This window comes from Esox lucius, chromosome 19 (genome assembly GCF_011004845.1).
Source record: "Esox lucius isolate fEsoLuc1 chromosome 19, fEsoLuc1.pri, whole genome shotgun sequence".
NCBI lineage: Eukaryota > Metazoa > Chordata > Actinopteri > Esociformes > Esocidae > Esox > Esox lucius.
The window spans coordinates 45,003,554-45,025,605 of NC_047587.1; the positions used below are offsets into that span (position 1 = coordinate 45,003,554).

The 22,052-nt window shown below is 41.6% G+C and overlaps 1 protein-coding gene and 1 long non-coding RNA gene across 4 annotated transcripts in view; both read right to left on the bottom strand.

Moving 5' to 3' along the window:
• Positions 1 to 2,162: 2,162 nt before the first annotated feature.
• LOC117593334 lies at positions 2,163 to 6,712 on the bottom strand. Its single transcript, XR_004574780.1, has 5 exons — positions 5,041 to 6,712; positions 4,727 to 4,837; positions 4,405 to 4,602; positions 4,127 to 4,262; positions 2,163 to 2,409 (listed from the first exon to the last, which is right to left on the bottom strand). It is a non-coding gene; the product is annotated as an uncharacterized LOC117593334 (long non-coding RNA).
• Positions 6,713 to 11,789: 5,077 nt separating this feature from the next.
• mrpl23 (mitochondrial ribosomal protein L23) overlaps positions 11,790 to 22,052 on the bottom strand; it is a 112,059-nt gene continuing 101,796 nt past the window's right edge. Inside the window, exon 5 of one of the 3 annotated variants that reach the window (XM_020056513.3) lies at positions 11,790 to 12,500. In XM_020056513.3, coding sequence (XP_019912072.1) covers positions 12,336 to 12,500 — 165 coding nt within the window. In that variant the 3' untranslated portion in view covers positions 11,790 to 12,335. 3 annotated transcript variants of the gene reach the window in all.

Below are 22,052 nucleotides of genomic sequence, written 5' to 3' on the forward strand. Positions count from 1 at the left end.
TTTCAAATTGGTTTCTTGAACATGACAATGAGTTCACTGTACTGAAATGGCCCCCACAGTCACCAGATCTCAACCAAATAGAGCATCTTTGGGATGTGGTGGAACGGGAGCTTCGTGCCCTAGATGTGCATCCCACAAATCTCCATCAACTGCAAGATGCTATCCTATCAATATGGGCCAACATTTCTAAAGAATGCTTTCAGCACCTTGTTGAATCAATGCCTCGTAGAATTAAGGCAGTTCTGAAGGCAAAAGGGGGTCAAACACAGTATTAGTATGGTGTTCCTAATAATCCTTTAGGTGAGTGTATGTGTGAGCTGTTTACACAGGCCTCTTGAGGGCATTCCCAAGATGTTGCGCTTTGGGAAGATGACCAGCCGGTGGAGGGAGTGTGATGTTCTGGGCAATGTTCGGCTGGGAAACCCTGGATCCAGGCATTCATGTGGACGTCAATTTGACACATGCCACCTACCTAAGCATTGCAGACCAAGTACACCCCTCTCAGCAGGGTAATTTGCCATGTCACACTGCACACATTGATTGGTTTGACGAACCTCATCAAGAATTCTAGGTGTTGCCCTGGCCACCAAACTCCATAGATCTCAATCCGATTGAGCAAACGTGGGATGTGCTGGATCAACAAGTCTGATCCATGGCGGCTCCAGCTTGCAACTTACAGGACGTGAAGGATCAGCTACTAATGTCTTGGTGCCAGATACCACAGCACACCTTAATGGGATTGGCACAGTTTTGGAGGCACGAGGAGGTCATGATTGTTTTGGCTCATTAGTGTGTTGCTTGATAAAAATGTATTAAATCAATGTTTATTCATTGTTTCAACCAAAGAATATGATGCTGAATTACCTTGAAAAATAGTGATTTAAAATTAATTAGAAAACGCAAAGAATATCTGTATTTTTTCACCAAAAGTTTTACCTCAACTTAATCACATTATAATGTATAGTACACGGCTCAAAATAATTAAGGGAACACAATCATCACAGTATATCAACCTGTCCAGTTAGGAAGTGTAGTATTCTTACGTTCTGCTAAGAACCAATCACATTCCAGAAATATTGCATTGTTTGTTCTTATTGGCTATAGCATTTGTTAGCAATGTTTATGCTCTAGAAGGTTCAGTGTGTATGCTGCCGCTGAAGAGTGAGCACTGATGTAACGTATCTGAAAGTTGTTAATAAAACCTCATGGTATAAGTTACTCTGCGTACACCCAGAGCCTCCTTGAATATTTCTACATCTTAACGAAAGTACAACATGGTGTCAGAGTGAACGGATCAGACAAACAAGGATGGATATCGCTGGAGTTCCAATGCCCACGATGAACTGGGATGCAACTAACCTGCCAGAAGCATGGCGCAAGTTTCAACAGTACGCGGAGCTGATGTTCAGCGGACCCCTGAAGAGAAAGGGTGAGGAAGAGAGATGTAGTTATCTTCTCCTATGGGTCGGAGAAAAGGGCCGTGATATTTTTAATACTTGGTCACTGTCCGAAGACAAAGAAAAGATCATAAAGTCATATTACGACCGTTTCACGGTATACGTTGAACCTAAAGCGAACGTGATATTTGCACGTTATAATTTCCATGAAAAAATGCAGGGAGACCGCGAGCCCTTTGAGCAGTTTGTGACAGACCTGCGTCTGCTTGTGAAGGACTGTAATTATGCAAACAGTGACGAGATGGTCCGCGATCGCATCGTGTTCGGAATACATTCACCGAAAGTGAGAGAGAAGCTTTTGAATGTCGGCTCCGCGTTAACGCTCGAAAAAGCGATAGATGTCGCTAGATCTCATGAGTTGGCACAAGCACAGCTAAAAACGATTTTAAACAGCATGAGTGCTTCACGTGATCATTCAGTGCACGCAATCTTCCGCAATACATCAAAGGGTGCCGTTCCAAAGCAACGCAACGCTAAATACACAAAGAAATACAGCGAAAATTTGCAACATAGAAATGCTACCCCAGTACACCACAAAGGATGCGGATACTGTGGAAACAAACCTCACACTGATCGATCTCAGTGTCCTGCAAAAGGAAAAGTGTGCAAAATATGTGGTAAATTAAACCACTTTGCAAAAGTCTGTCGCTCAAGCTGTGAGAAAACTGTCCATGTAATAAGCGAAGAAAACTCAGACCAAGTTGATGAGTATGATGAAGAGCTGTTTATTGATTCAGTGACACAGGGCAGACAGAGTTCAGACACAGAGCAAGCTTTTGTGTATATTAAAATGGGTCCAAGACAACTTGAAGTTAAGTTTAAGCGAGACACTGGATCATCTGCCAACGTCATTCCCCTGTACGAGTATGACAAGCTGAACAATCTGCAGCCGACATCTCGCCCATTGTTTGGCTATGGTGGTGAACGCCTGGCGGTAAAAGGCAAATGTGACCTGAAATGCAAGCACAAAGACATTGAGATGGTCATGACATTTTATGAAGTCGACACAAGTGCACCTCATGTCATAGGTCTAAAAGGATGCATCGATTTTGGCCTCATCAAATTAGTACTATCAGTTACGGAAACAAAGATGGATGTGCCAATATTGAACAGGTTTGCAGATGTTTTCAAAGGAATTGGACTATTTCCTGGTGAGTGTACCATACACTTAGATCCACATGCAACCCCAGTAGTCCACCCACCCAGACGCGTTCCTCTCTCACTGCGCAGCCGCCTTAAAATGGAGCTTGAGAGCATGGAAAGACAGGACGTCATCGTTAAAGTCACAGAGCCTACCGAATGGGTTAACTCTATGGTTGTGGCTGAAAAACCACGCACAGGTCAGCTAAGGGTTTGTCTGGACCCAAGGGACCTTAACAAGGCCATTAAGCGACCTCATTACCCACTGCCTACTCTAGAAGACATAACGTCCAGGTTAGCTGGTGCCCGATATTTCAGTGTCCTAGATGCTAGATCAGGTTATTGGGCTATTAAGCTTACCGAGGAATCTTCGAGGTTGACCACTTTCAACACACCCTTTGGGCGATACCGTTTCCAACGTCTTCCCTTCGGACTGATTTCAGCCCAAGATGAGTTCCAGCAAAACATTGATGAAACTTATGAAGGTTTGAATGGGGTCATGGCCATTGTTGACGATATCCTCATCCATGGAAAAACCAAAGCTGAACATGATGAAAACCTCCACGGCATGCTGCAGCGCTCCAGAGAGAGAGGAGTCAGGCTCAATCCAGAAAAAAGTATCATCTGTGCTACAGAGGTGAGCTATTTTGGACATCTCCTCACTGCTGAGGGAGTAAAGCCCGACCCTGCCAAAGTTGCTGCTGTGAGAGACATGGAACCACCTAAAGACAAAGGTGAACTCGAGACAGTGCTAGGTATGATCAATTACCCCTCCAAATTTGCACCTGGCCTTTCTGATGTCAACGCACCACTGAGGCAGCTCCTAAAGGAGTCAAGTGAGTTCATTTGGGATGCCCAACATGACAAAGCATTCGAGAAGATAAAAGTGCTGCTCACATCTGGACCAGGCCCAGTTTTGGCCTATTTCGATCCTCTCAAAGAGATCAGGTTACAGGTCGATGCTTCTAAGTATGGGCTCGGGGCAGTGCTGCTGCAGGATGGAAGACCTATCGCGTATGCATCAAAGTCACTTTCTGAATGCGAAATCAATTATGCTCAAATTGAGAAATAACTTTTTGCCATACTATTTGGTTGCAAGCGTTTCCATCAATACATCTATGGGCGTCAAATCATTGTTGAAAGTGACCACAAGCCCCTTGAGTCAATAATGCGGAAAGCCCTGGCATCAGTTCCCCCAAGGCTACAGAGGAGGATCCTTCAGCTCCAAAAGTACAACTTCACCATTGTGCATCGACCTGGCAAGGATATCCCTATTGCAGACACATTGTCCAGAAAGTCGCTGTCTGACCAGGACAAGCCTAAGTGAAGGTATGGACATTCAAGTGCACACAGTGTACAGCAGTCTTCCTGTCAGTGACTCAAAATTGGAGGAAATCAGAGCTCAAACGGGAAAAGATCCACAGTTTCAGACTCTGAAAGGAGTGATACTAAGAGGATGGCCTGAGGAAAAGAGGAAGTGTCCCATGAGTGTGTCAGAATTCTGGAACCACCGTGATGAGCTTTCCTACCTGCATGGAATCATCTTCAAAGGTGAAAAAGTTGTTGTTCCCACAAGTCTTCGTTCAGACATGCTGTCACGCGTACATGCCAGTCACTTAGGCATAGAGAAAACCAAGCAGAGAGCCCGTGACATCATGTTCTGGCCTGGGATGGGGAAGGAAAGAGAGAACATAGTTAAGAAATGCTCAATCTGCATCACATTTCGGCCTTCCAACACCAAAGAGCCTATGATCAGTCACAAAATTCCAGATAGGCCATGGCAGGTATTGGCTACTGATTTGTTCACCTGAAGCAATGAGGATTATCTTGTGACAGTAGACTACTACAGCAGATATTTTGAGCTGGACAAGCTCAGCAGCACCACCTCAACTGCTGTGATAGATAAACTAAAAGCCGCTTTTGCCCGACATGGCATTCCAGAGGCTGTCATCTCAGACAACGGCCCCCAGTACAGCTCGGGTGAGTTTGCGACGTTTGCCAGATCCTGGGGATTTAAGCACACCACCACAAGTCCATATTACCCGCAAAGTAATGTACTAGCAGAGAAATCTGTGCAAAGCGCAAAGATGTTGCTGGAGAAGGCCAAGGCTGACAAAAGTGATCCACACCTCAGTCTCCTGGAGTATCGCAATAGCCCTGTTGATGGTTTCAAGTCCCCAGCTCAGCTGTTGATGAGTCGCCGTCTGCGGTCAACCCTACCAAACACCAATCAGCAGCTCCTGCCAAAAGTCGTCAGCAGAAAAGATGTCAGAGCAAAGAGGTTGTATAAACAACAGGATCAAAAAAGCTATTATGACAGATCGGCCAGACCTTTATCTCAGCTCAAAGAAGGACAGGCAGTTAGAGTACAAGAGCAAGGATACTGGAAACCAGCCGTTATTGTCAGAGAGGCCAACACTGAGAGATCATATCATGTGCGTACCTCTGATGGACGGGAATATCGGCGAAACAGACGCCACCTCCTGGACACAAAGGAACCTCAGGGCAGTTCTGACATCTCTTTAGGTCATGATGGTGCTGAGCTATGGGAAACACCAATCAACAGTGCACCACACAGTGACATTACACACACACCTGACCACACTGATGATCTGCCCAAATCCGTCATTTGCGGATCCAGGTACGGACGCCAGATTAAACCCAGCGTTATTCTGGATCTGTGATTGTACAAGGGTGTAGGCGGATCGCTGCCCTTAGAAAAAAGAAATGTTCAATGCAGTTTGTGTTTTGTCATGTGACAATCCAATAATATATGAACACCTACAGTATACCAGTACTTTGCTATAATAATACATGTGATTTAGTTTGTGCATGTGACTCTTGAAAGCTATATGTTTATTTCATGTAATGGGGTTTTTGCAATATTTTCCTTGCATTGTTTTATTTCAAAAGAAGGGGGATGTAGTATTCTTACGTTCTGCTAAGAACCAATCACATTCCAGAAATATTGCAGTGTTTGTTCTTATTGGCTATAGAATTTGTTAGCAATGTTTATGCTCTAGAAGGTTCAGTGTGTATGCTGCCGCTGAAGAGTGAGCACTGATGTAACGTATCTGAAAGTTGTTAATAAAACTTCATGGTATAAGTTAGTCTGCGTACACCCAGAGCCTCCTTGAATATTTCTAAATCTTAACGAAAGTACAACAGGAAGCATAAGCTATTGTGAAACAATGTCACCTGTTTGATACAAATGAAAGTGACAACAGGTGCACTGGAAAGGCAACAACAAGAAAACCCCCAAAAAGGGAAGAGTTTTGCGGGTGATGGCCACATACAATTGCTCTCTCCTTATCCTGACTGACTGATTCTTCTCTAGTTTTGCATTTTGCTAGTATCTTAAATGACAATTTAACTAAATTTGAGAAGATATTTGCTTGAAATAATCTGCCAATGGAACAAGACAAATTACACGATATTCAAGGCATACATTCTAAAAACAAGCAATATAATCTAGCTTGTTAAGAAAAATATTCCTTATTTTAGGGATTTTTAACCTGAAGATAAAATACATACACTTGATAAGCCACATATGTTTTGCAGTGTACCTGCAGACCATTCAGGTTGCACAGGTAGTCCAGCTCCTCCAGGATGGCACATCCATAGGTGCTGTAGCAAGAAGGGTTGCTATGTCTCCCGGTCCAGTCTCAAGAACACGGAAGAGATACCAGGAGACGGCTGTTACACAAGGAGAGCTGGACAGGGCATCAACCCAGCAGCCAGACCTTCAGTTCTTTGTGCGAGGAGAAACAGAAGGAGCACTCCCAGAGCCCTACAAAATGACCTCCTGCAGGCTACTGGTGTGCATGTTTCTGACCAAACTGTCAGAAACAGACTCCATGAGGGTTGCATGACAGCCCGACATCATCTAGTGGGACCTGTGGTCACAGTTCAGCACCATGCAGCTTGATTGGCATTTGCCAGAGTTTGCCACAATTGGCATGTCTGCCATTGGTGCCTCGTTCTCGTGACAGATGAGAGTAGGTTCACACTGAGCATGTGACAGACGTAAAAGAGTCTAGAGACGCCATGGTGAATTTTACCTGCGTGACCATCACTGACCCACCGCCAAACCGGTCATGCTAGATGATGTTACAGGAAGCATAACATTCACCCCAACGTGAAGTTGGCCCCCCACCCAATGCAAAACTTTGGCAAAATAGGCTCAATCATTTCTACTCCGTTTGTGCTGGTTTGTGTCATTAACATTTCATTTGTACTGCTTCTGTATTTTATATATGAGACATTTAATCATTGGTGATGACATCACTCAGCCTCCCAACACGCTCCAAACTGAGTCAAAATAGGCTCATTCGTTTGTGCTGCTGTCATTTTTTTAATATTTAATAATATTGTATAGGTCATTCTGAGGACACTCAGCCCCCCAACATGAACCAGATTCACTCAAAATAGCACACTGGCTTTCCACTCTTTCCACTATAGCGGTTACTATCGGTAAGAAAGCAGTCGTAAAAACAAACCTTTATCAGCACAAATGGAGCACAAATGTTTGAGCCTATTTTGAGTGAATTTGACCTACAAAATATTCTATAATATCTTTAAAATGATAGCAGCATAAACAAAAATTTAAACGGCACAAACCAGCACAAACAATTTAATTTATTTTGCAGAGGTTTTGCGTTGGGTGAGGGGACAACTTCATGTAGGTGTGAATGTTATGCTGCCTGCAACATCATCTAGCATGACCAGTTTGGCAGTGGGTCAGTGATGGTCTGGGGAGGCATATCCTTGGAGGGTCGCACAGATCTCCATGTGCTAGCCAACGGTACCCTGATTGTTGCTGGTTAGCGGGATGAAATCCTCAGACCTATAGTCAGACCCTACACTGGTGCAGTGTGCCCTGGGTTCCTTCTGGTGCAGGACAATTTCTGGCCTAATGTGGCCAGAGTGTAGGCAGTTCCTGGATGACGAAGGCATTGCTGCCATTGACTGGCCCTCACCTTCCCCAGACCTGAATCCAATTCAGAACCTCTGAGATGTTATGTATCGGTGCATTCGATGTCCAGGACAACATCTGCTATCTCATCAGGAGCATGCCCAGACGTTGTCGGGAGAGCATACAGGCTAGTGGGGGCCGTACACACCACTGAGACACATGGTGTTGAAATTCACGCAAGTTGGAACAGCCTGTAGTTTCAATTGTTTACTTTGATTTCCGCTGTGAGGGTTGAATCCAGCCCTCAATCAGTTTGTGATTTTGGATTCCACTGACTGTTATGTCATTTTGTTCTCAATGAATTACACAATGTACAGTACAGATTGATCTTTTGTCCCAATGTGTGATTTAAGTGTTCCCTGAATTATTTTGTTAAATTACCTTTAATTTTAAACTCAATCAAATAGAAATAAAAACGGATTTATATATCCAGTGTGTGAACAGAAAACAACTTTTGTTTTATGCTGCATCAATCATGCTATAGGTTAAAATGTTCACTAAAAAGCACAATTTTTGGCCAGGCAATACGGGCCAATATTTTAATGAGCTAATTTCTGGAGAATAAAATGTTTTAGATAGGAGTCAGCATTTTATCATTATACATTTTGGGGTAGTTTTAGTGGTTTGTGCATGGATACTTCTCAAGTGACAACATTAGGGCATACACTGTGTGCACAATTATTAGGCAAATTGTATTCCTCAAGATTAATTTCATTGTTGGACAAACACAATGCTCTCAGTCAATCCAAAATATAATTTTACCTCAAACCTGAATGTTTAACAAAGGAAAAGTGAGTTTTGATCTTTCTCAGGGGAAGTATGCAGAATTACTAACTGAATTACAAAGCATATTTCTCCAACTCACTTGTTTATTTCAAATTGCAAATTGCAACAAATAAGTAACACAAAATTAAAATTAAATAACATTTCTGGCCTTTCAAATATATTCAGTGACCGATATAGCCACCCTTCTTTTCAATAACTGCCATGAGCCGTCCATCCATGAAGTTTGTCAGTTTCTTGATCTGTTCACAATCAACTTTTGCTAAAGCAGCACCCACAGCCTCCCAAATGCTGTTCAAAGAGGTGTATTCTCTTTCCTGACAGTAAATCTCATGTTTGAGAAGCGTCCACAAGTTCTATATAGGATTTAAGTCAGGTAAGGAGGGGGGCCAGGTCATTATTCTGGCATCTTTGAGGCCCTTGCTTGCTAGCCAAGCAGTGGAATACTTGGATGCATGTGATGGAGCATTGTCCTACATAAAGAACATGGCCTTCTTGAATGCTGAGGACTTCTTCCTGTACCACTGCTTGAAGAAATTATCTTCCAGAAACTGGCAGTAGGTATGGGAGTTGAGTTTCAGTCCATCTTCAACCCAAAAAGGTCCAACTACCCCATCCTTAATGATAGCAGCCCATACCAGTACCCCTTCTCCACCTTGCTGGAGACTGACTCGAAATGGTGCCCTGTGTTCATTAGTGATCCAGCTACAGGCCCATCCATCTGGTCCATCAAGAGTCACTCATTTCATCTGTCCATAAAATCTTTTAAAAATCTATATTTCTTTGCAAAATCTATAAGCTTCAATGTGTGAATCTTATTCAATGGTGGTCTACTTTCAGCCTTCTTAATTTGGCCATGTCTCTGGTCACTTGACACCTTGTACTTCCGAACAATCCAAGTAGGTTGCAGTTCTGAAATATGGCGGCACTGGAGGATAATGGGTTCCTGATAGCTTCACCTTTAATTCTTCTCGAGATCTGGGGAATTTGGAGGCCAAGTCAACAACTTGAACTCGTTGTTGTGTTCCTCAAACCATTCCTGAACCATTTTTGCTTTGTGGCAGGGCGCATGATCCTGCTGTAAGAGGCCAATGCCATCAGGGAATAATTGCCATGAAAGGGTGTACATGGTCTGCAACAATGCTCAGGTAGGTGGTGTGTCAAAGTAACATCCACATGAAGGGCAGGACCCAAGGTTTCCCAGCAGAACATTGGCGAAAGCATCACACTGCCTCCATCGGCTTGCCTTCTTCCCATAGTGCATCCTGGTGCCATGTTGTTCTCCAGCTAAGTGACACACACGCACTCAGCCATCCATGTGATGTAAAAGAAAACGAGATTCATCAGACCTGGCCTCCTTCCATTGCTCCGTGGTCAAGTTCTGAAGCATGGGCATCCTGAATGGTCTGTGGCTACGCAGCCCCATACGCAACAAACTTCGATGCACTGTGTTCTGATACCTTCCTTTCAGTACCAGCATTAACTTTTTCAACAATTTGAGCTAAAGTAGCTCTTCTGTTGGATCGGACAACACAGGCCAGCCTTCACTCCCCACATGCATCAGTGAGCATTGGCCGCCCATGACCCTGTCACTGGTTCACTGCTTTTCCTTCCATGGACCACTTTTGACAGGTACTGACTACTGCAGACTGAGAACGCCCCACAAGGGCTGCAGTTTTGGAGTTGCTTTGACCCAGTAATCTAGCCCTCGCAATTTGGCCCTTGTCAAAGTGGCTCAGATCCTTATGCTTGCCCATTTTTCCTGCTTCAAACACATCAACATAGAGGACAGAAAGTTAACTTGCTGCCTAATATATCCCACCCACTGGTAGGTGCCATGATAACGAGATTATCAGTGTTATTCACCTCACCTGTCAGTGGTCATAATGTTATGGCTGATCGGTGTATATTTGAGAACAAAAAAAACAACAACTGGAACACCATTAAATACCTGACGGCCATTTACAGCCGAGATTGGTAAACTGTGAATGTGCTGTTATCAGCTTAGGCTAGTAGGAAACGGATAATAAAAAGCAATGATAAAAAAAAGGTGTGGAAGAAAGGTCAATGGGAAGACAGAGAGAAGAGGGAGAAGAAAAGAAAGCAATTGAAACAAGAAAAAATTATTCTTAGAGAGAAAGATTGTAAGAAAAACTGCAGAGTGCAACGAGGGGAATAGCCCTCAGGCCCAAAAGCCGGCTCAGCACTTTCTCTGCAGCTGTCACTGACTGGCATATCTCACAGTATCCTCCTTCCTCCCTGTATTCTACCACACTTTTTCATTTGTCTCTCTCTAATCCGTCATCTTTATTTCATGCATAACACTGTTATCCCAGCATCAGAACTTCTACACCCTACAAGAGTGTGTATGTGTGTGGGAGGGACATGATTGAGAGGGCAGGCGGGCATGAGTTGGAGGGATGCTGAGTGTAGTGAAATAACATCACTCCTAAACCCCCAAAGAGAGGGACAGTGGTCCCCCTGCCCATTCCTCTTACCCCCCTCCACACACCACAGCCTTTACCCTGCTGTCTCCCAGTATCCTCTGCAAAGCAGAGAGAACATTATGTGAACCAAGAAGGAAATTAGTGCCAGCTGCAGAGACGACTGCTTCACTGCTAGGGGAAACACATTGTGCATTTTATTGGGTATGGGGGGAGCGAGACAGGGGTCAAGAGATTGTTGCTTGGCAAACACCAGCACTAGATTTCCCAACTTTCATGTGGGGTCCTTTCAGGCGGTGAGGAGAGCAGACAGGAATTTGGTCTCCCTTTCTTGTTCTCTCCAGCTGCTTCTCTGGATAGCCAGGGAGAGAGAACAAGATTTTTGCAGGGACTTGTTTTTGTTCTAAATCAAATTGTTTTATGGCTACGCGGGGGACGGGGGGGGGGGGGGGGGTTCCAGACAGAAGACAATGGCCAACAGGATCAATATTGACATTCTCCTTGGGGATGGTCTGGCTGGCTCAGTGGGGTCAGGACGTATGAAGGACTGGAACTTACTTGGACAGTGGCATTTTGTGGTCAAGGCTGGACAGTTACAGTAATGGTCTAGGTTTGACCCATAAGACCAGCTCTCACAGGGCCTCGGGAGAATATTTCTCTCTCAGGTCCCAATTGGTACCTCAATCCCTATATTGTGCACCACTTTTGACCAGAGTACTAAGACTAGAAAGGAAACAGTATGCCATTTGGGATTCACTCCCTGACCCTCCCCTAAAGAGCCTATTGAGGCCCTATTACCGTAAGTCGGCTTTCATCCTTCTGGTCCTTGGCCAGCTTGTAGCACAGCTCATTACTTTATCATAATAACTGGACCACTTTGGCACCACTGTGTTGTAAGCGACTGTGTGTTGTGTGAGTTTGGAAGTGCACAGTCCAAGTAAAAGCTCAGCAGTGGTCCGGCAAAGAGAGTAAATGTAACAGCGAGCAGAAGAAGCTTGACAAGTGACTTTTATTACATCTTCCTACATAAGGTTACAGTGACATTAAATTATACAGCAAAAAGCACCATTCAGATGTGCTGAAGTGAACTGAAACCATATTTGTATACAGTAGGATTCTTCGAGTAGGTCAGGGATTGGTGAGGGTTTTGTTCTAGACTTGCTCTAACCAAACTAATTTGACTAGTCAGCTGCCCATCCAGACAGATTTGAGTTGGTGGTTTACAACAACATTGGTGCCAAAGCCTGCAAAGCCATTAGCTCATCAACAGCTACACGTTTACATTAGTTAGGTGTCTCAGCCAATTACTTCTTATCGGAAAATAATGGTATTGGTAAGTTCCCCTAGCATATGGGTGGGGATTTTGAGGCAGAGACTGGATGAAGTGAATGGTGTTGCCCAAGATCTTCTCCTGTGGTCCCGTGTAGCTTCACATACAAGCACTTTTCATGCACACTATACAGAGAAAGGGTCTATCACATGCACGCTCTTGGGTACAACCTCCCACACAGCAGCCATTTTTTACACACGCACGCACTAAAGGCCAAACCACTCTGTGACCCCTCCCCTGCGAGGGTCTGGTTTTTGCCTCTGTTCCTCATCCTCCATGAACTTCTCCTGCATCTCCTCCACAGATCCCTCAGCTGACTTCACATCCTTTTTGGGGAAGATGTCAGGGAACTCGAAAGTCTGCTGCTGCGCCTGGATACACACGGGGAGAGGGTTTAGACCAATGATCGCCTGGAGTCAACCAGACATGGTACCTCATATCCTAGCTGTCCATTTCATATTTACATTTTATGTACTTACATTACCAGCCAAAGGTTTGGACAACCTTATTTTTATTATTTTACACATTGTAAAAGAATAGTGAAGACATCAGAACTATGAAATAACCCCAAAAGTGTTTAAGAGGTAAATAAATTTCATATTGTACATTCATGACAGCTTCACACACTCTTTTGCATTCTCTCTAACAGCTTCATGAAGTAGTCACCTGGAATGCATATCAATAAACAGGTGTGCCTTGTAAATATGGACTACTACAGTGCAGACATAATGATGGTCTTCTGTATACCAGCCCTTCCTTGTCACAACACAACTCATTGGCTCAAACGCATTAAGGAACGAAATTCCATAAATTACCATTTAACAAGGCACACCGGATAATTAAAATGCACTCCAGGTGACAGTCTCTTGAAGCAATCTCATCAAGGCAAAGGGTGGCTACTTGAAGAATCCACAATATGAAATGCATTTTGATCTGTTTAACACTTGGTTGGTTACAACATGATTTCATGTGTTATTTCATAGTTTTGATGTGTTCACTATTAGTCTAGGCATTCCATTAACCTCTTTTTCAATCTAAGATCTGAAGTAGTAAAGGCTGCAGCCATGCATGTGTTACGTCTACCTCCAATCTCTGTCGGCATGATCCACTTTTTAGCTCAGAATTGTGACAAAAACTTTCTATATATTATTTAAATTGTAATGTAGCTGTGACGCTTGTTAATGTGAACAGAAAATCGTTCTCCTTCTCTCACACACTGCCTCTCTCAAAATTCCTCTCTCGCCCTCTTTTGCTCCCCAATCTGTTGGTTTATTCAGAGGCTGAGAAGGGCATACATTATTTAGTCTGTGTGCTACGCCAACCCGTATCTGGTCCAGGATGCATTAGGCTGAGGGACCAGTGCGTTAGAGCCTATGGGCTCTATCCTACAGCACCTGTCTGCAGTACAAGTGCAGAGAGAACAGTTCACTGGGTACAGGCATGTATGCACGCACACCCCACTCACTTTCTCTCAAGACGCACACAACCAGACACACACTTTTGTTTCACTACTTCAATCTCTCTCAGGAGTTAGGGGTTCTCTTTACTGGGGGTCTTGAAATCTCTCCCCATATGATACTACTAAATTCCAGTTCCATTTGGATCATTTTAAGAATTGACATAATGTACAATACATACATGTTTGACTATAGTGGTGGAGACCAAATAATTAAAATGTGTCCATCTCCACGCAGAAAAAGGCTATTTTTGGGTTACGGGTTAGGTGTAGTAGGAATGTTAGGATTTTAAATGAGAGGATTGTTTGTGGTGCACATAAGGTCAGTGAAAAACAAATTATTTGAATGGTGTTTTAACCTAGTTTAAGGTATGAGTCCTTGCTCGTTGTTAAGAAAGAAAAGTGTGAAAAGCATTGTTGGTAATAAGGAAGACTTGCAATGGCCAGCAATGGATTTGAGTATTATAAACAAATACTAAAATCCATTAAATAAATATATACTGACAGGATACAATGTGTTCAACTTTTGGTATGTATATAAATAGATTAGGTGCTGAATCTTTGTGTGCAGAAGTACAAACAAAGATAGGTCAGCCCTCCAGATTTGTGTATTCCCATGTAAAAAGAACTCCTCTACTTCAAGATATGCAACAATGTGGCAAATGACTACATTTTGTTTCTGACAGTTTGGCCTATCTTCTGTGTGATTTGTTATTTCTGTAACTTTTAAATGCATTTCAAAACCACTTCTGTGAAACCAGTGTACAGTACCTGCCAGTTTAGATCAGAATTTTAGGGGCAAAATAAATAGTAAGCTCCAAAATGATTGGCACCCTTGATAAAGACCAGTCCTCTCTAGAATCTTACTAGATCTTTGATATCCCTTGTCTAGATAGTTCAATCCAATGGACTCCCCACTTCAATCCAACCAACAGTTTTCAACAGGGTTAAAGTCCAGTGACAGAGCTAGCCATTGAGAAATGTTAGGTTTATGGTCAATTAACAATTTTCTTTGTAGGTTTTCAAATTTTCTTTACATAAATTATGTTGTTGACCTTGAAAGGGCCTCTAGGACCAGTAGAAGCAAAATAGAACCATACAACTAAAGTTCCAACACACTTTACAGTTGTTCTTCTCCCCCCTTCATAATACAAGTATTTATTTCAGTTCATGCCAACAAGACCCAGAATTGCTTCCTGAATGTGGGGTTGGGTTAAAAGTTGATATCAAAATTCTGTCCAACTGACGACTAAGTGAATACAAGTTTTCAAATACCAGACGTTTGCTCAACAGTACTGGCACTAGGATTCACCCCTGTGCTATGGACAACTGACTCCTGGTGCAGGACAACTGGCAAGGACATGCAGACTGTTAGAAGTCAGAGGTAGGTGAAATTTGAGTTATGAGGCACATTATAGGCACTGAGACAGGCAGGAAGAAACATCTTCCTCCCAACCATTGGTAGAAAGACAACTCCCAAATCTAATTCTAACCAAACACCAACTGCAAAAAAGCATATTTGTAAATGATGCCCGGCAGATTTCCAAAAAAAAAAAAGTTTGAAAACAGATACAGAGAGAAAGACAGACAAATACACCCAATTCCCCTCATGCATAAGTTGTTCAGCATCGCTGATGCTGCAGTGGTTCTTCCAGCAGCACCACGCTGAAAGGAAATATACAGGGTTCAGTTCAGAACTGTAAGAATGTATTGTCATTGCTGAACAATAAATTAATGGATAATATTTTGACTATGGTTTAAATCACAAGACAGGGCACAATTACAACACTGTTTCCAAAAAGGTTGGGACATTGTGTAAAATGAAGATAAAACAGAATGCAATGATGTGCAAACAATATATCCTATAATTAATAGAAAAAGACTACATATTAAATGTTGAAACTAGGAAGTAACATGATTGGGCCTAAAAAAACATCCCAGATAGGATGAGTCTTTCAGAAGTAAAGATGTGGAGGGGTTCAACACTGACAGACTGCACACGCAAATAGTGCAACAATAAAGAATAAAAGTTTTCTCAGTGTAAAATTGCCAAGAGTTTGGGGATCTCATCATTTACTATACATAATGTCAATAAAAGATCGGTAAGCAAGAGACTATCCAAAAACCAATATTAGATGGCCGTGATCTTCAGGCCTTCACTGCATTAAAAAACAGACATGAGTCTCTAGTGGAAATCACTGCATGGGCTCAGAAACACTTCAGAAAACCACTGTCTGTGAACACAGTACATTGCTGCATCCACAAATCAATTTAAACTCTACCATGCAAAGAAGAAAACATATAAACAAGATCCAGAAACGCTGTCACTTTTTCTGGGCCAGAGCTCATTGAAGATGGACTGAAGCGAAAAGGAAAACTGTCCTCAAATTTTGAAATCAGTTTTGGGAATCATATCCCATTACAACACCCACCAAGCCTCCTTCACAACCAGCAAAACCCTTGCTGACCAAATAAATAGTTTATTTGTCTGTAACAATAATTTATAAGGGGAACATAATACTTTGATTTTAACAGAAGTGCTGTAAAACTTTCAAAACAAAACATTGTAATTGTACAAAGGTATCTCTGCTTAGACTGCTGCCCCCGCGACCCGGCCCCAGATAAGCGGTAGATGATGGATGGATGTACAAAGGTAAATGGAACATACACGGCGTGCACAATTATTTGGCAAGTGAGTATTCTGATCTTATCATTATTTCTATGCTCATTTTCCAACTCCAAACCACATAAACTTGAATGTTCATTGGATAGAATCATTTTCAGGTAAAATGTATTGGTGTAATGAGGGAGGGTGTGGCAACAGTGAATAACACCTAATATTAAGGTGTGCATAATTATTAGGCAGCTTCATGACCTCAGGTAAAATGGGCCAAAAATTAGATTTAACTGACAAAGAAAAGTCAAATATTGTAAAATGCTTTTCAGACGGATGCAACACTCTTGAAATGACCACCGGGCACTCAAAAATTTGTTGTGAATAGTCAACTGGGGTGCAGAAAATGTATGGAGAAGAAAAGTTGCAAATTATCTGCAAAAGACTTGAGAAGAATTAAACATGAAGCTACCAGGAACCCATTATCCTCCAGTGCCATCATATTCCAGAACTGCAACCTATCTGGAGTGTCCAGAAATACAAGGGGTCAAATGCTCAGAGACATGGCCAAGGTCAAGAAGGCTGAAACATGACCACCACTAAATAAGATTTGTAATGTACTGTATAGACTAGGCAAAGAAATACCTGAAGAAAGATTTTTCAAAGGTTTTATGGACAGATGAAATGAGAGTGACTCTTGATGGACCAGATGAATGGGCCCGTGGCTGGATCACTAATGGACACACGGCACCACTTCAGGCACCAGCCAGGTGTAGGAGGGGTATGGGCTGCTATCATTAAGGACGAAGTAGTTGGACTATTTCGGGTTGAAGATGGACTGAAACTCAACTCCCAAACCTACTGCCAGTTTCTGGAAGATATTTTTTTCAAGCAGTGATACAGGAAGAAGTCCTCAGCATTTGAGTCCTTCTCAAATGTGAGATTTACAGTCTGGGAAGACAATACACCTCTTTGAACAACATTTGGGAGGCTGTGGTTGCTGCTTCAGTGAAAGTTGATCATGAACAGAAAGAAACTGACAGACTCCATGGATGGAAGGCTCATGGCAGTTACTGAAAAGAAGGGTGGTTATATTGGTCACTGAATATTTTTGAAAGGACAAAACATTTGTAATTTTGTGTTACTTGTTTGTTACACTCACTTATTTTATTTTTTATTAGTTGCCAAATAATTCTGAATTATTATGTATTCCCTTGAGAAAGATCAAAACTAACATTCAGGTTTGAAGTTTCAATTATATTTTGTATTGACATAAAGCATCGCGACTGTTCAACAATAATATAAATCTTGAGAAATACGATTTGCCTAATAATTGTGCACACAGTGTATTGCCCTGTACATAAAAAATGTACATTCCCCCAAAGACAACAACCCAGTACTCAGTACTTTGTAGAAGTGCCTTGGGCAGCAATCACAGCTTTGAGTTCTCTTGGGTATGCTTCTACTAGATTGGCACAACTGGATTTGGCCCATTTTTCCTTGTAGATTGTTTCAAAACCTGTTCAATTGGATGGGGATATTTAAGTTCAGGTCTTCTTTAAAGGGTCAAATTACCATAGCACAACTACTTAATGCATGTTAGCAATGATACATGCGTCATATTAGATTAGATGCAATTTTGTCATTGAACAGTACAAGTACAGTACAACGAAATGCAGTTAGCATCTAACCAGAAGTGAAAATAGAAGAGGGCAGAAAATGTATTAAGGATAGTGGTCATATGAAGCCATTTATTATCACACAGATGTTTGGCTCCTTTTAACATCATAATGACAACAGAAATCACCCAAATGGCCCTGATCAAAAGTTTACATACCCTTGAATGTTTGGTCTTGTTACAGACACAAAAAGGTGACACAGCTGTGGCTTTTTAAATTGCAATTAGTGTCTGTGTATAAATAGTCAATGAGGTTGTTAGCTCTCACGTGGATGCACTGAGCAGGCTAGATACTGAGCCATGGGGAGTAGAAAAGAACTTTTAAAAGACCTGCGTAACAAGATAATGGAACTAAAGATGAAAAAGGATATAAAAACATATCCAAAGCCTTGCAAATGCCAGTCAGTACTGTTAAATCAATTGTTTGGGATACAAAGAAAAACACAGGAAAAATACAGGCTGCTCTGAAAAAAGATGGTGTGGTTGTTTCAATGAGCACAATACGATGATACTTAAAATAAAATTTGCTGCATGGTTGAGTTGCCAGAAAGAAGCCTTTACTGCGCCAATGCCACAACAAAGCATGGTTACAATGAGTGACAAGACCAAAATAGAACTTTATGGTCATAACCATAAGCACTATGTTTGGAGAGGGGTCAACAAGGCTCTTCGACTTTTCAGCACGACCATTTTGACCCTCTAGTCGTTACATCAGAAAAAGGTGAAGATTCTGGAGTGGCCATCACAGTCTCCTGACCTTAGTTTCATGTGACCTTAGTAAATGTTTACGTATAGAGTTTAGGTTCAATTATTAAAAACACACAGACAAACAAAACAAGACATACAATTAGAATATATAAAACAGACTAAACAAAACAATCACAGATCGCATTAAAACAAGTAAAATATAAAAATAAAAAGATGTATATAAGAAATACAGCAAGCAGTATAAGCAGCCTCCAGCGGGACTCAAACCACCCCGGTATCTCAATCAGTGCGCCCCTAGCCCTTGGATAAACTCTTCAGTCCTTTCGTGAAATAATCCCTTCTTTGATTTCTTACCCACCAACCTGTCTCCAGGGGGACTTAAAACCCTGGTATCTCAATCAATGCGCTTCATTGCTTGGATAAACCTGTTAGTCTTTTAGTGAGATAATACAATTTTGCCATGTCATAGCAATTCTATACATGCATTTTATACTCATCCTTGATAAATTACAAGCATGTTCTGGTTCTGTAGAGCAGAAGCCTATCTTGATCTTTAGCAGTTGCACAGTTCATGTATTTTAAAAGACAGTATATCATACAGTATATCATGCAGCCATATCCTTAAGTATTTATATGCAGATACTTGACTAAATCTAAGCACAAGTCCAAGTGCATTTTACAGTATTGCTTATGTAGAGAGTGGACAGCAATGGACCAAGTATAGAACCGTGTAGGACCCTTTTAACTAACTCCAGTGGCTCCGACTGGTGCCGCCTACTCTAACAGCCTGACTTCTTTCCTTAAGATAGTCAGGATACTAATGACAGGCATCCGGTCCTGGTCCTATTGATGACAGCTTACTCAAAAGTATTGTATGGCCTACAGTGTCAAAGGCTTTAGACAAATCTACAAACAGTGCAGCACAGCCCTTACCATTGTCTAGGGCATTAGCAATATAATTTACAACACATACTGTGGCTGTAGTGGTACTGTGTTTAGGCCTGAAAACACATGCAACGCTGGAAAGGGTGTTGTTAAACAAAAATTATTATATTTCCATGTTCACCAATTTTTTTCTCTTTTGTGGGGACGTAAAATAAAAGCAGTTTTTCAAGCTTTAGGAATCTTTCCAATGACTTGTGTTTGACTGAAGATGTGCGTCACTGTAATAGCAATGGCAGAAGTGGCACATTTCAGTAAATATGGATCCAGATTGTCAGCGCCTACCAATTTATTAGAATCTATTGCAGATTATACAGATAAGACCTCACTCTCTATGAATTTTTGGAAACTAAAAAATAGTTTATAGTTTTCCTCTTCCCCCGAGGGCAGAGGGGTTGAGGGAATAGTCCGGTCAGGATTATATTGAGAAAACCAACAGATTTAAAGGCATCACAAATTTCAGTTTGGTCACTACATCAGCATCCGAAGTAATTTGATTCAGTAGTGTTGTCGAGGAGTTTAAGTGAGTTAACGGTTTTCCAGATTTTAGAGGGATCACCAGCAGACTCCGTCATAGCATTAAGAAAATATCTAATTTTGCCTTTTTTATTACTCCAGTTGTCTTCGCCAAGGCCCAAGCTCGGTTCTTTTGTAGGAAGAGGATTTTCAAATCAGAGGAGAACCATACGTTTCTTTTGCGGGTTATGTCCAACAGCCATGGAGGTTAAAATTAAGAACGCTAACAATGGGTCTATTATGCAATTGGTGGATAAGAGCTCTGAGTGACAAATGTCATGGACAAATTCTTGCTCTGAGAAGTGCTTATAGCTTATTTTGAAAATGATATGGGGGTCAGGCTTTCTTTGCCTAATGTCTCTTATACATGCAATAGGGCAGTGGTCACTGATGTCATTTGCAAATAACCCAATAGCTATATATTTGTGAGGTGTATCTGAATAACATCTATTAACATAATTTCTCTGGATCTTTTGGATTAGGACGGGTAGGTGTAGTTACTAACGGAGTAAGATTTGGTTTGTTACAAATGTCAGCCAGTCCAGATTAAGACATGCATAATTAGACATTAACTCAAACAATTTGCATAGAACAGATACCGGAGCTGAGGGTGGGCAATAAACTCCACTACCATTAAATAGTGCATCATGATCAAGGGCCACATTCAGAACTAAGCATTCATACTGTTTCAGGACAGAGGTTGAGATGGACACAGTAACATCTAGGTTACATTAAACATATATGGCAATACCTCCACCCACTCTGTCTGCTCTGTAGATATTGTACCCTTCTAACTGAATATCAAAGTATAGGACAGAGAGCTACAATTCAGATATAATCAATGTCAGCATGTGAGTGTGAGACTAGTGTTTCACTTTTGGACCAAGCTTCTAGCATTCAAATTAATAATTCCAAAGGCCACTGTTTCAAGAGCCCAAATCAGATGGAGTATTCAAGGTGATATTAGATGAGCAAAGCTTTCTTCACTAAATAATAAAATCTTTAGTGAAGATTTTTCTGGATATTTTAAATCAGGCTCTCTAGTAGGACTATTGACCACTTGAAATAAATATAAAGAATCACATTGTGCTTTATAATCATCAGACACGGCTGTAACCAGATCCAATTAAAATAAGCAATAAGAACAATTTCCTTATAATTAATATAAGACTAACTAAAGAGGGGCGAGAATGACTGGATGCTGAGGAAGGCCTTTAACAACCCAACAATAAGATAAAGAATCTCCAGGTCAAGAGCCAATAATTCAAATTGTTTACTAACAGACTTGGAGAGTAACACATTTTCATGATACTTACATTTTATATACTGGTGCTGGTCATAAAATTAGAATATCATCAAAAAGTTGATTTATTTCAGTAATTCCATTCAAAAAGTGAAACTTGTATATTATATTTCAAATGTTTATTTCTTTTGTGATGATTATAACTGACCATTAATGAAAATCCCAAATTCAGTATCTCAGAAAATTTGAATATTACTTAAGACCAATACAAAAAAAGTATTTTTAGAAATGTTGGCCAACTGAAAAGTATGAACATTAAAAGTATGAGCATGTACAGCACTCAATACTTAGTTGGGGCTTCTTTTGCCTGAATTACTGCAGCAAGGCGGCGTGGCATGGAGTCAATCAGTCTGTGGCACTGCTCAGGTGTTATGGGAGCCCAGGTTGCTCTGATAGTGGCCTTCAGCTCTTCTGCATTGTTGGGTCTGGCATATTGCATCTTCCTCTTCACAATACCCCATAGATTTTCTATAGGGTTAAGGTCAGGCGAGTTTGCTGGCCAATTAAGAACAGGGATACCATGGTCCTTAAACCAGGTACTGGTAGCTTTGGCACTGTGTGCAGGTGCCAAGTCCTGTTGGAAAATGAAATCTGCATCTCCATGAAGTTGGTCAGCAGCAGGAAGCATGAAGTGCTCTAAAACTTCCTGGTAGACGGCTGCGTTGACCTTGGACCTCAGAATACACAGTGGACCAACACCAGCAGA